The sequence below is a fragment of the Argopecten irradians genome, chromosome 6 (assembly GCF_041381155.1).
Source record: "Argopecten irradians isolate NY chromosome 6, Ai_NY, whole genome shotgun sequence".
Lineage (NCBI taxonomy): Eukaryota > Metazoa > Mollusca > Bivalvia > Pectinida > Pectinidae > Argopecten > Argopecten irradians.
In genome coordinates, this window is record NC_091139.1 from 40,872,442 (window position 1) to 40,888,589 (window position 16,148).

Here is a 16,148-nt window from a genome sequence, read left to right on the forward strand (position 1 = left end):
AAAATAGCTCTCTCCCTCCCCCACCTCTCTCTTTCTCGTTCTTCCCTCACTCTCTCTCTCTCTCTCTCTATCTCAAATACAACTTTATATATTATGTATATATTCTCTTGTAAATGCCATCTTGTCTGTAATTTGAATGTTTTATTATTTTTGGGAACGGGCTTTATATAAGTTGTATAACTTGTGCCCAATCCCATTGCACATTTTGCAATAAAATATGTTTAAATCAAAATCAAACCCCTCCTTTTTTTAGTAGCCGTAAATCGGCCCAAAATGATATTCCTCCTTTTTTTGAGTAGCCGAAAAACAACCCAAAGTGATACAAAACGGCCCAAAATGATACCCCTCCATTTTAGTAGCCGTAAAACGGCCAAAAGTGATACCCCTCCTTTAGTAGAAGCCGTAAAACGACCTAAAGTGATACCCCTCCTTTTATAAGTAGCCGTAAAACGGCCCAAATTGATACCCCTCCTTTTTTAAGTAGCCGTAAAACGGCCCAAATTAATAAGCCGTAAAACGGCCCAAATTGATACCCCTCCCTTTTTAGTAGCCGTAAAACGGCCCAAAGTGATACCCCATCCTTTAGTAGAAGCCGTAAAACAACCTAAAGTGATACCCCTCCTTTTTTAGTAGCCGTAAAACGGCCCAAAGTGATACCCCTCCTTTAGTAGAAGCCGTAAAACGACCTAAAGTGATACCCCTCCTTTTTTTAGTAGCCGTAAAACGACCCAAAGTGATACCCCTCCTTTAGTAGAAGCCGTAAAACGACCTAAAGTGATACCCCTCCTTTAGTAGAAGCCGTAAAACGACCTTAGATGATACCCCTCCTTTTTTTTAGTAGCCGTAAAACGGCCCGAAGTGATACCCCTCCTTTTTTAGTAGCCGTAAAACGGCCCAAAGTGATACCCCTCCTTTTTTAGTAGCCGTAAAACGGCCCAAAATGGTATTCCTCCTTTTTTTAAGTAGCCGAAAAACAACCCAAAGTGATACAAAACGACCCAAAGTGATACCCCTCCTTTAGTAGAAGCCGTAAAACGGCCCAAAATGATATTCCTCCTTTTTTTAAGTAGCCGAAAAACAACCCAAAGTGATACCCCTCCTTTTTTTAGTAGCCGTAAAACGGCCCAAAATGATATTCCTCCTTTTTTTAAGTAGCCGAAAAACAACCCAAAGTGATACAAAACGGCCCAAAATGATACTTTTTTTAGTAGCCGTAATACGGACCAAAATGATACCCCTCTTTTTTAGTAGTCGTAAAACGGCCCAAAGTGATACCCCTCCTTTAGTAGAAGCTGTAAAACGACCTAAAGTGATACCCTCCTTTTTTTGATAGTCGTAAAACGGCCCAAAGTGATACCCCTCCTTTTTTTAGTAGCCGTAAAACGGCCCAAAATGATACCCCTCCTTTAGTAGAAGCTGTAAAACGACCTAAAGTGATACCCTCCTTTTTTTTGATAGTCGTAAAACGGCCCAAAGTGATACCCCTCCTTTTTTTAGTAGCCGTAAAACGGCCCAAAATGATACCCCTCCTTTTTTTAGTAGCCGTAAAACGGCCCAAAATGATACCCCTCCTTTTTTTAGTAGCCGTAAAACGGCCCAAAGTGATACCCCTCCTTTTTTTAGTAGCCGTAGAACGGCCCAAAATCATACCCCTCCTTTTTTAGTAGCCATAAAACGGCACAAAGTGATACCCCTCCTTCAGTAGAAGCCGTAAAACGACCTAAAGTGATACCCCTCCTTTTTTAAGTAGCCGTAAAAGGGCCCAAATTGATAAGCCGTAAAACGGCCCATATTGATGCCCCTCCTTTTTGCAAGTTTGGCATTAAAACTATACAGTGTCTGCTCGGCATTTAACAACTCACATAAATTATCAGCTTCATAATTTTATGTAAATGGTATTTTATAGTGAATGGTTGACTTTTTTCATTTCAGAATATTTTATTGTCAGATGTTAAGACAATCGGAATTGGACAACAGGCACCATGCCTATACGCCCTCACTTTAATTGTTAGTTCGTAAGCTTAGTTACTAATTAAGGATATGTGTGACGAAATTTTTATTCTGACGAATCAAAGAGAACTTTTCCCGTTATTCATTAAAGTGAACAGTCGGGCAAGGATGACTAAAGTCGGTAAAAATGGTGTGAAATTGTGAATGTATCCCGTATTATTTCTTATGAAATAGAAAAATAAAATCTCTCGCCAAAATGTGTCTGCGTACGAAGAAATTAATTTAAAGTACAGGAGTCCTAAAACGTCCTCCCGGCTGACTATGTCCGTGGTTACACTTACAGGCAGCCTCGCGTTCAATGCTTTCAACTTTTCTTTACTTTAATGGTCAGAACTGGGAAACTAAGCAGAACTTGACCGTCGTATTAATATGTGAGAACTTTTGGAAGGCCAATGAACGCATTTAGACAGGTTTTCTTTGCCCGACTATTCACTTTAATAGTAATAATTAAGAACATTATGAGAATTACAATACTTACTATACATAGGTTTAAATGCAGAGCTTATAATGAATTCACGCATTACTACCAAAAGCATTATATCAACGTCTACTGAGCAGTGAAATGAGTACATATGGTTAGACCACGAAGCAAATTTGTGGTCTACAATTTCATTTCACAATTTAAATGCGATATTAGTTATCATAAATGACATATGCAGATGTTATTTTCATCTAAACATACATAATCATAAAACAAGAAGAGTGCGAAAATTTTGTGTTTTAACTAATGTTAGATTACTGAAGAACTTATCAAAAGTTTCGCAGTTATGAGACATACAACTTTAAGGAAGCTTCGTTTGATGTTTTCCATTATGTAATGCCTTAAAAACACAAAGAAAACACCAAGGGACATGAACTAACATCAGTCTTCTTATTCCCATACATCATGTAGTTTATATATTTTGTATCTGCACATCCTGATATACTGGTCGTTATATCTGACTCTATGGTTAAATACTGGACTAGTAGGTCAATGTTGTAATCGAGGGACAATTGGTCATGTTTGTAATATGTTATAGATTCACGTATAATAGGATTAATCAATAGTACATACGTAAATAGAATAAATAGAACTTCAACCATATCAGTGGCAGAACATCCGTAATAATTGATATTTAAGCATTAAAGTATCTTTCTATGGCATCTATGGTCTATATGGATGCCAGAGCTTTTCAGACAATCATCATAATGCGCGCTAGTTACATAATGTACCATGATGTGAGTAGTTTCTATTATGCAATCATAAAGCTACTACTAGGCTTCAAATTGCGCAGACGTTGTACTCGCACTTTTTTTGTTCTTCCAAACAAAGTTTCTTCTTCCTAGCGTCTCCCTTGACACTGCCTCACTTTTGACCTTGAGTTGAGCGTTCGCCCTTGTGAGGAAGGCTCTGGGTTTTGTCAAAGTGGTGGTTTCTGTTACTGCTTAGCTCTCGACATACTGGGAGTGGGACGACTGGTTCGCTCGTTGTTAGAATTATGTGACCGTATGGGGGTGTTGCTTGGTTTCTTCGGAAGCATGCTTCAGTGATATAGCACTATAAGGGCAAGAGTTTCACTATACAAGAAGACACAATACGAATATACCACAGTCTCCCAAAACACGCACCAAACTTTTCATACACGGTGCACACCGCATACATGCAAGGCCGTCCTTACATGACTCTGGCTGTTAATAGGACGTTTAGTTAATCATGCAAACCTCAGGCATTGCACTTATAAGTTTGCAATATATTGTTACATTATTCATGATCGGTATTTCGATGACTTGTGTTGGTAAGCATACTCTGAATGTAACGTTATCAAACGAAAGAAAACAAAATAGTTCAAAGATAAAATATACGCACTGTCGAACTATAACGCAAGTGTCCCATCAGTCATATGTCAATTGACTTTTACTGTATTTTTTTATAATTTATGAATTTATTTAATTTGACACGTTGCGCTATAACAAAACAATACTTCAATTTATAACCTTATTATAATAGGTCAATACCTGAAGTCTTGCATCAATAGGCTAATGCCTGTAATCTTAAGTAAATATGTCAAGGCCTATTATCTTAGGTCAAGGCCAGTAACCTTTTTAAAGAGGTCAATACATGTATTTTTAATCTAAGGGCAATAGGTCGATGCCTGTTATCTTAGAGCAATAGGTTAAGAGGTTTAACCTTTATTCAATAGGTCAAGGCCAGTAATCGTAGGTCAAGGCCAGTAATCTTTGTTAAAGAGGTCAATGCCTGAAATCTAAGGCCAATAGATAAAGAGTATAACCTTTATTCAATAGGTCAAGGTATGTAATCGTAGGTCAAGACCAGTAATCTTTGTTAAAGAGGTCAATACATGTAATCTAAGGCCAATAGATAAAGAGTATAACCTTTGTTAATTAGGTCAAGGTCTGTAATCGTAGGTCAATCGGTTAAGGCCTTTAATCTTTGGTCAATATGTCAAGTTCTGTGATCTTGCATCTTAGCTGTCTTCGTTTTCTGATAGTTTATTTACAGAAAATTAATTTCGAATGTAACATGAACATTAGTGCTGGTAAGGAGACACTATAAAAGTAAGAGTGTTCGCAAATTGACGTCATATAGAGAATGAGACCGAGGGTTGGTTGTTGGTTACAAACAGAAATAGACACCACCATTACATTTCAATTGGATATCTTACCATCTCCACCAGTCATTCTTGTAAGATCGTCGTTTCAATATGCCAGGAAAGAGATGAGGGAGTAGAAGTTCTAATTATGAAAAAAGAGCCCGTTCATTATACATCATCTTGTACATTTCTTTCGAGTTAATTGCGTTACTTCCGAGAAACTGAGGCTATTGATTTTGTTTCTCTGTCGACAGTGCTTAGCTTTTATTTACGAAACCTATCATCCTCTTCAGCTGACGTCACACTTACGTCATTCAGGGGTTTATGGACTCAATAGGCTTATCTAATTAGTATTAAGTACACTAGTCATTCACATCAAGGTTTTTTGGAATCCATGCGTTCTTTTATCTCCCAGATTTCTCATTTATAAATCTGAAAAGTAATTGTCCTTCTAGAAAAATATTTTAATTACAATTATCCTTTGTATGTCGACAGAAAAGCGGTATATATGATAGAAACATAAAATTTGACATTTTGTCTTTTGTAATAATTAAAGTTACAGTTGTAACGAGCATTTTCATTAATTTTAATTTTAATTTAAAAAAAACCCTTTAATTTACTTTATCAACACATAAAGGGAAAAGGGGCGTGGCTATATGTAACATCACTGCCTATGATTGGCCGATATAATGGCATAATTATTTCATGAAAAGAAGAGTCTCAAAATAAAGAAGATGTTTTGAAGATATTATGTATAGTGAATTTCATAATAAGGATTAATTTGAATCGTCAACATAAATGATTCAACCGAAATAAAATTGAAGACTTTTAAAATAATGTAAAAGATAATTGCATTGCTTTATTTGTCCTCAGATAAGAACAAGATATTATGAGTACGTCAGCGCTAAAATTGACATAACTTTTGAATCATTTTCAAACCCTAGATATAACACACACATCCGTATACTGCAAACCGCTTTATTGGATATACTACATATCGATACCATTGGATTTGTTACTTAACATAGCTTCCCGCTTTTTCGTTCAATCTCGGATCTCTTTAAATATGTCTTTTTTTTAAACTTCTCTGAGTTGGTAGGACGGTAATTCAAATCATCAATGATATTATTCAGGTAGAAGAGAAATGCCAGGAATTTGCGATTATGTTGAGGAGGAGAGGAGCAGGATCAATGAATACGCTCTACTGGCAGGATGGAACCATTAAGATAATTATTTTGGTGGTAATGATACTTTAATTAAAAATGCAAGGGTCATGTACTGTTTGAAATTAGAAATCCTGATATACGTAGACTGATTAACTATTGTTCACACTGACAACGGTTACGTAGTTTTGAAATACGAACCATCTATATCGGTGGGTTGAAATAGAAACTCATGTCATAATCGATTACAATCAGCATAAAATAAGTCGAGGCATTTGTAATTAGCAGGATGTTTTTAAAACGATATCAGTCCCCTGAAATCTATAACGCTACTTAAGTAATTATGGTGATTGGCTTACCGGCTGGAGACATTAGAGTTAAATATACCAATGTGGGTTTGAGTTTCACATCAAAAAGTCATGAGTCATATATCCCCATGTTTGTCAACGATAACAAACAATATGTCAATTAAAACCACTTTTCGGAGTACAAAGCCTAGCGAAAGTTTATCAGAAGTAAATATAGCAGCACTTATTAGGGCAAACTCAATCTGTGCCTTTCCTTAAAGAACTATTAATTTTGTGTCTGTAGTTAGGAATCTACTTACGTCCGAACGAAGAATCGGACCACAGCCGCCCTGGTGAAAAGCAAATGATGATGGGTAACCGGTTTTTTGTCAGCAAATATACACTCTTTAATGTCAAGTTTCTATTGATAATATGATAAAAATGGATTACAATAATTAATGATATACATGATTACAATTGTACTGAAACACAAGATAAATTACACATTAGGTTGGAAGTGAGAACATCCAACACATATTTTTTATATTACCAAGATAATCAGAGAACATCTCATTAAGCATCATATTCTGTTGAACCTTGTAATTGGCCAAATAAAATTCTGCTTCCAGAATATTGACATTAAATTTAAGGTAACAAATTGCAGAGCTTATCTTCATGTTAAAGGTAACAATTTGTCGGCTGATAAGGAGATGGACATCGGAATTAAAGCACAGTTTAATGGACACCATATCGCAACACATGGTGGGAAATAGTCAAATCATCTATGGAACAAAATGCTTTAAATCAAAACATTCTCGTGTATTAATGTTCTTGGTGAAATGACACATAACACTTAGTGTATGAATGTGTGCTACGAAAATATGTAATCCCAGGTAATAACTCCATTTGTTCTTTTGCTATGATATAATTTGACGAAACTCTCCATGTACTTGTAAAGTCGGATGTGCGGGAAGTGTTTGAAGTCAATGCGATCATGATAAGTGACGCGAAGTTTTTAATAATTCATCTCATACCTTTTAAATCCTAGTGATATATATCTTGTGTATCTTGTTATATACTCATCTGAGGACGATGTGCAGTGCAACATCATTATCATGACATTGGTCCAAAGTGGGGGTTAGAATATCCATTTAAGGACTGAAGGTTGTTAGTACTCCCTTACATGTTTAATATATACGTTTTTGTCTTTATCTGGTTACTTTATTGTATAAACATGTATCGCCCTGCAGCAACAATATTGTGGTGTAAACTAGAATTCTGATAAAGATTATATGTTATCTATAATATAATCAATCTTTGAATAGGCAATCATGGCAGTAGTTAGTCTGCATCAAACGGAAGCATACATTTCTGGAACGCATGACCTTTACAATGTTTTCATCGGAGTTATTTTCTTTAGATTTCCCTCTTACGGTTCACATATAAGGATAGTTGCATGTAGGTATCGGTTACTTGGTTGTCATTTGCATGTAGGACCAATGCCTACCTAGCTAGGTGTTGCGTGTGTTTGTTCGTGTAATATCAAAGTAGTGGGTATGGATGAAAGTATCACGTCCTCGCTGCTGTCATACTGAAATGGCGTCGGCCAGATGAATGAGATAACCCTTCGTATGTCTTTGATGTTTCAGATGGAACAATTTCCTCATTGTGTAAATAACACATGATTTCAAGACCGAAATTCCAGGAATTTTGTTTTTACTTTGTTGGTCACAGTATATACGACAGTTTACAATATATGAACACTGAGGCGATAATAAAGCCCTCACGTGCGACAATACCTATACTAGGAGAATACATCCTGTATAAAGGTCAGAGGGCATGATGACCAGCTGGACTATGATGCAGCACACTAGGCGAGCGACCAAAGGGTAGGCTTGAATACTCGTCATGTACGAGACGGGTGTGTATGCGCGTCACCTAACGAGGCGTCACATTATTTCCATCGATCGATGGTCACGAGCCGAACCTTTCGAATGATTACATACCTGTTGGCTGTATGTATGGATACTCCATCCAATAACGGCCAGAGGTATCGCCGTACAAATTATCGCTTCTTACTGATCTCCTCCGGTGTGACCAGCCACTCGGAAGCCTTAACATTCCCAACTGAAACATCTTTACAACAGGCGGTGTACACATAACAGAGCCGCAGACAGTCGTTTTTGTTAATAACATTTAAAGGACATACGGTATTATCGATATGATACAGTTGGAAACAAGCTTTGCCTAATGCCCACTCATCGTTCGCCTCCCCTACCGGAGCACTATAAGCATGAAATGAAATACCCTCGAACGGTTTTCAGCAAAAGACGTTTAATCCCAGTGTTATTGATGCGGGTGTTTTTGTACTGAAAGCTAAAGGACATTTGTATAGAGGGAGAAGGTTATTGTGTAGTCGAGCTTCACTGTATATACAAGGTAAAAAGTAAAGCGATATCCAACCGTGTATGGCTTATTACGAACACCACCATACGTGCCATTTACATGTTAACCAATTTAAAAACACTTCTTATCTGCTGCTGTGTATTGGAGGTCTACAAGTATACCCGGTTACTTTCTAAATATTGACACTGAGGATTCGACGCGCTGTCAGACGAAGACTTCTCAACACACGTACAATACCTGGTTCTGTAGATGACCGTTTGATCAAGTGATACAGGTACTTGGAACCATCAGGCGACATGTTATTGTGTGTTGTTTAACAGTTCGGCCAAGTGATAACAAGCCTGCCTACAAAAACAACAGTGTGGGTATCTTTGAATCGCGATAAACATGGACATCAAACTGTATCTACCTAGGCGGGAGACACGGCCTTTCTAGCTTCAGTAATGTCTAGCCCAGTAAGACAGCTACAGAGTCGACGCCTCCCCCCTCTCCCGGGGGCAGGGGCGATCCGACATACCAGTGCCAATAGCGAGAGTCGCTCTCCAATAAGGACAGAATCACGCGTCTCCGGTAAGTCAGGTAATTAAACGCCATATGGTATTACCAGTAGGCCTAATATCTACCAATATTTAGAAACAAACTCATGTGATTGTACAATTTATGGTTACCATGCTTAAAAATGCTGCACTCGGCACAAAAAGGCGGGTGTTCTTTGGCATTGAACTTGAAATAAACGATTATTGTTCAATTAATTCAAATTAATTATCACACCTGCCATCAGTAAATACAGATTGTTTGCCGAGTATAACATCAAGTATTTGAGAAGACATGATAAAGACGTCAATATGTCACTGACTTATGGAATTATAAAAAAAGATAAATATGATGACAACGGCGAAATACCATATATTTTCTTATTTGCCTATCGCCTACTGCTCATCAATTCATTTTAATTGCTGTTTGCGTACGTGCTTCTCCTGTAAAATCGTTCCCATCTGTTCTTTGATAAAGGATTATTTTACTCACTGTCGTGTGTAATTGGTATATACCAAATATTGGGTGATTTGAGTGTATATTGGCGAGGACTTGCTACACTGTATTTATTGACAGTTACCTTGGCATTATGTATGGTACCAGCATACAGCAATAACTTAATATACCTCACTTCATAAGCGATATCAAAATATCTAAACAGTTCCTAAATATTAGTACAAGTACTTGGCCTGTCGCACCACTAAGAAATAATTCCTTTACATCGATAAGTAATCTACCGATCGGGTTACAATAGGACTTGACACCACACAGACGTGGACACTGTCAATATTGAGACGGTCCTACAAGTAGGGCAGACTGGACTTTTTCCAGCGATCACAGGTGCTAATTATTATCTGACAATAATCATATGGTCATAAAAATGATGGCAACCCTCTGCCACCATCACCTGATATTATAATCTGAAACATAAGTTACATGGATGACCGCATACTAACTCAAAGTTTAAGATAAGAAAAATCTTTGTGCTTCATTTGTTTTCTTGCATAAATATTAATATTCAGAACTCATTCACCATCAAAAGACCCAGAACATGCTGAACGCACAAACAAAAAAGAACATTGTAGAAAGAAATACTTTCAAAATGATAAGTATAACAACTTCCATATCATATCATTGTAAACAATGTCTGGCACAATGCATTACGGTTAAAAAGATTACTATAAATCATTACTGTTTGCCTGTTTTCTCTATTGACTGTGGAATTGACAGTAGAATGAAGTGCAGGAAAAACCTCAAGGTGAATTCCTACTGACAGTGAATACTTTCAATACGTCAGTATCACGATTCCTTCACAACATGTGATCTACTGAGGGATTTGATGGCAAATCTAATCAGCACAGTACAGTTTAATAGTTTTCTCTCATGACAGCACATTCCAATACAGAGAATAAAACATACTAAATATGTTGAAAATATCACAGAAGTTAATTGGAAAAAGAACTTGTATAATGGTTTCTTACGAAAAAATTGAATCAAATTATTTTTCGAAAAAAGAAACTGGGCCTGGGATAATGTAATAGTTTATTTGTACGCCATTCAGATACTGTTTAAAGTGTATGTGTGTGTGTGTGTTTACCCATTTCCTCCATTTTATCAGGTTAATTATAAATTAGTTTGATATGCAACTACGCAACTTATTTTATAATATTATAAATGGTACAAATATTTTATTTCGATAATTATAATTTTCCAAGTAGAAACATATTGTTTTATATGCGTGGATGCTCCCATAAAACATGCAATGACTGATATCTTTTTGTTATAATTATTTCAATTATGCAAATATCAAATATACAAACTATATAATTAATTTTTATTTGTTTTCATAGTAAATTCGACTTTCTGATTGGCAGATACTTTTTCTTCATATACTATGAAGAAAATAATCAGAGAATGGCGCGAAAACTCGACGTTATCATGACTTAACAATAGAGACGTCGATGTTGCGTATTGATTTAGAAAAAAATAATCCATCGTAAGTTTAAACGTATTTTATGTTATCAAGTAGTCTGAAAAATTAATTATAAGCATTGATGTCTCTATTTTTTAACTTCATTGTGTTATGAAATAAATTTTGTTTGCAAACAAAATTTCTTTCATACCCCGATGAAGTTATAAAATAGTGACATTAATGCTTAAATTAAAAAATATATATCTATATAGATATTAAATACTTCCGCTAAATGCAACACATTCAGTTTTTCCTCTCTGATCCAAATAAAGTAAACAAATAATCATTCATCATTTTCTCTAGTGTGATATGTTATCGGTTTTGGGCTGTCGGTTTGCATAATAATATAATACACAGGTAAACTTCCGTAACCTGTATTTCAGATCAAGATATTTCGACTTGAAATTGACATGCAGGTAGCCTCACTTTTGGCCTTCTGTTGAGCGTTCGCCCCCATGAGGTAGGCTCTGGGTTCTGTCCCAGGGCCGAGACACACCAAAGTATATAAAAGAGTAGGACGACAGGTTTGCCCGCTGTCAGTGTAGGTTTATCGGATGGGGTGTGTTGCTTGGTGTCTTCGATGGCATGCTTCAGTGATATGGAACTATAAAAAAGGCAAAATTTCATTATGAAAGAAGACACAACAACAACATACCGCAGCCTTCCAAAATATACACCTCGCACTATGTATACGCTACACACTGCATAAATGGCCCTGGCTATTAATAGGACATTAATCAATCAAACAACCAAAAACAATTTCAGGATAGGAAATTTTGCCTGTGTAAAGTATATACGTATTTTCTAATCGATTAACTGAAGTGATTGTGTGAAAGTTTACTGACGATGTTAATTGATAAAAAGTAGAATGTCTGTCTGTCGCCTGAAGACACGTATCAAAGTAATGCCATGCTTATAATTAGTTCGTGATCGTTAGTACAATACAGTGTTGTATAGGTTTGTTTACGTAATAAATACACACATACTTGTATATTGTTTGATATTAATGAATTTACATACTCTATACATTTTTGTATCGAATAAGAATGTAAAACAAAAAATCGAAAAACTTGTTTTAGTAAATAATATGAAAAATTGAATGTTTGGAGCCAGGCCAGTAGTCATTGTTGTGTTTGAAGCCAGGGCTAGTAGTCATTGTTGTGTTTGAAGCCAGGGCTAGTAGTCATTGTTGTGTTTGAAGCCAGGGCTAGTAGTCATTGTTGTGTTTGAAGCCAGGGCTAGTAGTCATTGTTGTGTTTGAGGCCGGGGACAGTAGTCATTGTTGTGTTTGAAGCCAGGGACTTGTAGTGAAGCCGGACTTAGTCATTGTTGTGTTTGAAGCCAGGGACTGTAGTCATTGTTGTGTTTGAAGCCAGGGACTGTATAGCCAAGTTTGTTGTGTTTGAAGCCAGGGCTAGTAGTCATTGTTGTGTTTGAGGCCAGGGACAGTAGTCATTGTTGTGTTTGAAGCCAGGGACTGTAGTCATTGTTGTGTTTGAAGCCAGGGACTGTAGTCATTGTTGTGTTTGAAGCCAGGGCTAGTAGTCATAGTTGTGTTTGAGGCCGGGGACAGTAGTCATTGTTGTGTTTGAAGCCAGGGACTGTAGTCATTGTTGTGTTTGAAGCCAGGACTAGTAGTCATTGTTGTGTTTGAAGCCAGGGACTGTAGTCATTGTTGTGTTTGAGGCCAGGCCAGTAGTCATTGTTGTGTTTGAAGCCAGGGCTAGTAGTCATTGTTGTGTTTGAAGCTAGGGCTTATAGTCATTGTTGTGTTTGAGGCCAGGGACAGTAGTCATTTTTGTGTTTGAAGCCAGGGCTAGTAGTCATTGTTGTGTTTGAGGCCAGGGCCAGTAGTCATTGTTGTGTTTGAAGCCAGGGACAGTAGTCATTTTGTGTTTGAAGCCAGGGCAGTAGTCATTGTTGTGTTTGAAGCCAAGGCTAGTAGTCACTGTTGTGTTTGAGGCCGGGGACAGTAGTCATTGTTGTGTTTGAGGCCGGGGACAGTAGTCATTGTTGTGTTTGAAGCCAGGGCTAGTAGTCATTGTTGTGTTTGAAGCCAGGGCTAGTAGTCATTGTTTGGCCAGGGTAGTCATTTTGTGTTTGAGGCCAGGGACAGTAGTCATTGTTGTGTTTGAAGCCAGGGCTAGTAGTCATTAATGTGTTTGAAGCCAGGGCTAGTAGTCATTGTTGTGTTTGAAGCCAGTCATTGTTGTGTTTGAAGCCAGGGCTAGTAGTCATTGTTGTGTTTGAAGCCAGGGCTAGTAGTCATTGTTGTGTTTGAGGCCAGGGACAGTAGTCATTGTTGTGTTTGAAGCCAGGGCTAGTAGTCATTGTTGTGTTTGAAGCCAGGGCTAGTAGTCATTGTTGTGTTTGAAGCCAGGCTAGTAGTCATTTATGTGTTTGAAGCCAGGGCTAGTAGTCATTGTTGTGTTTGAGGCCAGGGACAGTAGTCATTGTTGTGTTTGAAGCCAGGGCTAGTAGTCATTAATGTGTTTGAAGCCAGGGCTAGTAGTCATTGTTGTGTTTGAAGCCAGGGGCAGTAGTCATTGTTGTGTTTGAAGCCAGGGACAGTAGTCATTGTTGTGTTTGAAGCCAGGGCTAGTAGTCATTAATGTGTTTGAAGCCAGGGCTAGTAGTCATTGTTGTGTTTGAGGCCAGGGACAGTAGTCATTGTTGTGTTTGAAGCCAGGGCTAGTAGTCATTTTGTGTTTGAAGCCAGGCTAGTAGTCATTGTTGTGTTTGAAGCCAGGGCTAGTAGTCATTGTTGTGTTTGAGCCAGGGACAGTAGTCATTGTTGTGTTTGAAGCCAGGGCTAGTAGTCATTGTGTGTTTGAAGCCAGGGCTAGTAGTCATTGTTGTGTTTGAAGCCAGGGCTAGTAGTCATTGTTGTGTTTGAAGCCAGGGGCTAGTAGTCATTGTTGTGTTTGAGCCAGGGCTAGTAGTCATTGTTGTGTTTGAGCCAGGGCTAGTAGTCATTGTTGTGTTTCATTATCTCACGATTCGCAATGACGACAATAACTCATTTAATGAGAAGAGTTGCGTTACACCGATGTTACCTGGACCAGAGACGAATATCCTTACATATTCAGTTCTATTGTATACGACAGTAAGCCAGGGACTGTAGTCATTGTTGTGTTTGAAGCCAGGGACTGTAGTCATTGTTGTGTTTGAAGCCAGGGCTAGTAGTCATAGTTGTGTTTGAGGCCGGGGACAGTAGTCATTGTTGTGTTTGAAGCCAGGGCTAGTAGTCATTGTTGTGTTTGAGACGTTGGACTGTAGTCATTGTTGTGTTTGAAGCCAGGGACTGTAGTCATTGTTGTGTTTGAAGCCAGGGCTAGTAGTCATTGTTGTGTTTGAGGCCGGGGCAGTAGTCATTGTTGTGTTTGAAGCCAGGGACTGTAGTCATTGTTGTGTTTGAAGCCAGGGACTGTAGTCATTGTTGTGTTTGAAGCCAGGGCTAGTAGTCATTGTTGTGTTTGAAGCCAGGTTTGAAGCCAGGGCTAGTAGTCATTGTTGTGTTTGAGGCCAGGGACAGTAGTCATTGTTGTGTTTGAAGCCAGGGCTAGTAGTCATTGTTGTGTTTGAAGCCAGGGCTAGTAGTCATTGTTGTGTTTGAAGCCAGGGACAGTAGTCATTGTTGTGTTTGAAGCCAGGGCTAGTAGTCATTGTTGTGTTTGAGGCCAGGGACAGTAGTCATTGTTGTGTTTGAAGCCAGGGCTAGTAGTCATTGTTGTGTTTGAGGCCAGGCCAGTAGTCATTGTTGTGTTTGAAGCCAGGGACAGTAGTCATTGTTGTGTTTGAGGCCGGGGACAGTAGTCATTGTTGTGTTTGAAGCCAGGGCTAGTAGTCATTGTTGTGTTTGAAGCCAGGGCTAGTAGTCATTGTTGTGTTTGAAGCCAGGGCTAGTAGTCATTTATGTGTTTGAAGCCAGGGCTAGTAGTCATTGTTGTGTTTGAGGCCAGGGACAGTAGTCATTGTTGTGTTTGAAGCCAGGGCTAGTAGTCATTAATGTGTTTGAAGCCAGGGCTAGTAGTCATTGTTGTGTTTGAGGCCAGGGACAGTAGTCATTGTTGTGTTTGAAGCCAGGGCTAGTAGTCATTAATGTGTTTGAAGCCAGGGCTAGTAGTCATTGTTGTGTTTGAAGCCAGGGACAGTAGTCATTGTTGTGTTTGAAGCCAGGGCTAGTAGTCATTGTTGTGTTTGAAGCCAGGGCTAGTAGTCATTAATGTGTTTGAAGCCAGGGCTAGTAGTCATTGTTGTGTTTGAGGCCAGGGACAGTAGTCATTGTTGTGTTTGAAGCCAGGGCTAGTAGTCATTGTTGTGTTTGAAGCCAGGGCTAGTAGTCATTGTTGTGTTTGAAGCCAGGGCTAGTAGTCATTGTTGTGTTTGAAGCCAGGGCTAGTAGTCATTGTTGTGTTTGAAGCCAGGGCTAGTAGTCATTGTTGTGTTTGAAGCCAGGGCTAGTAGTCATTGTTGTGTTTGGAGCCAGGGCTAGTAGTCATTGTTGTGTTTGGAGCCAGGGCTAGTAGTCATTGTTGTGTTTCATTATCTCACGATTCGCAATGACGACAATAACTTCATTTAATGAGAAGAGTTGTCGTTACACCGATGTTACCTGGACCAGAGACGAATATCCTTACATATTCAGGTTCTATTGTATACGAACAGTAAGGACTGTAATTGTCAAGGTCAGAATGGAAATGTTGGAACCCGATAATAAGTCATAAGTGTCTTTCATAAGTGTCACATAAGCCGGTATCGACTGGGCATCAAAAATTACTTGTACATTTATTTTATCGATGGCGGTATATTTTTACGATGCGTGACACTTAAATAAAATATTGATTAATTGATTGATTGATTGATTCATATTAAATGATACCGTGTGTAACATACATCAATACAAGTGTTTGGCCTGAAGTGTCATTGACTGGTCATAAGTATAACGTATACACAGGTGTCATATTCAAAATACGGTTGACCGTTAATTATAACACGACATCTCAAATGAATGTAATTCTGTTATAACGCCACATTTATACTGAGCTGGAAGTGGTCGTCAATGAAAGCTGATTGTTTCAAGGTAAAGGGTATAGAAAAGTAGTTTTACCAGTGATACTGGAAGACAACAGGCCTTCATATTTTTTTAGTACATTGTCTCATGATGTGTAATGTTCTAATATTT

General features: G+C 38.1%; 1 protein-coding gene across 5 annotated transcripts in view; it reads left to right on the forward strand.

Moving 5' to 3' along the window:
* The first annotated feature begins 8,084 nt into the window (after positions 1-8,084).
* Positions 8,085-16,148, forward strand: part of LOC138325896 (probable 3',5'-cyclic phosphodiesterase pde-5) — a 68,493-nt gene continuing 60,429 nt past the window's right edge. The window contains exon 1 of one of the 5 annotated variants that reach the window (XM_069271902.1): positions 8,085-9,036. In XM_069271902.1, coding sequence (XP_069128003.1) covers positions 8,901-9,036 — 136 coding nt within the window. In that variant the 5' untranslated portion in view covers positions 8,085-8,900. The remainder of the gene's footprint in view (positions 9,037-16,148) is intronic. The other 4 variants (XM_069271901.1, XM_069271900.1, XM_069271903.1 and 1 more) reach the window with 4 other exon arrangements.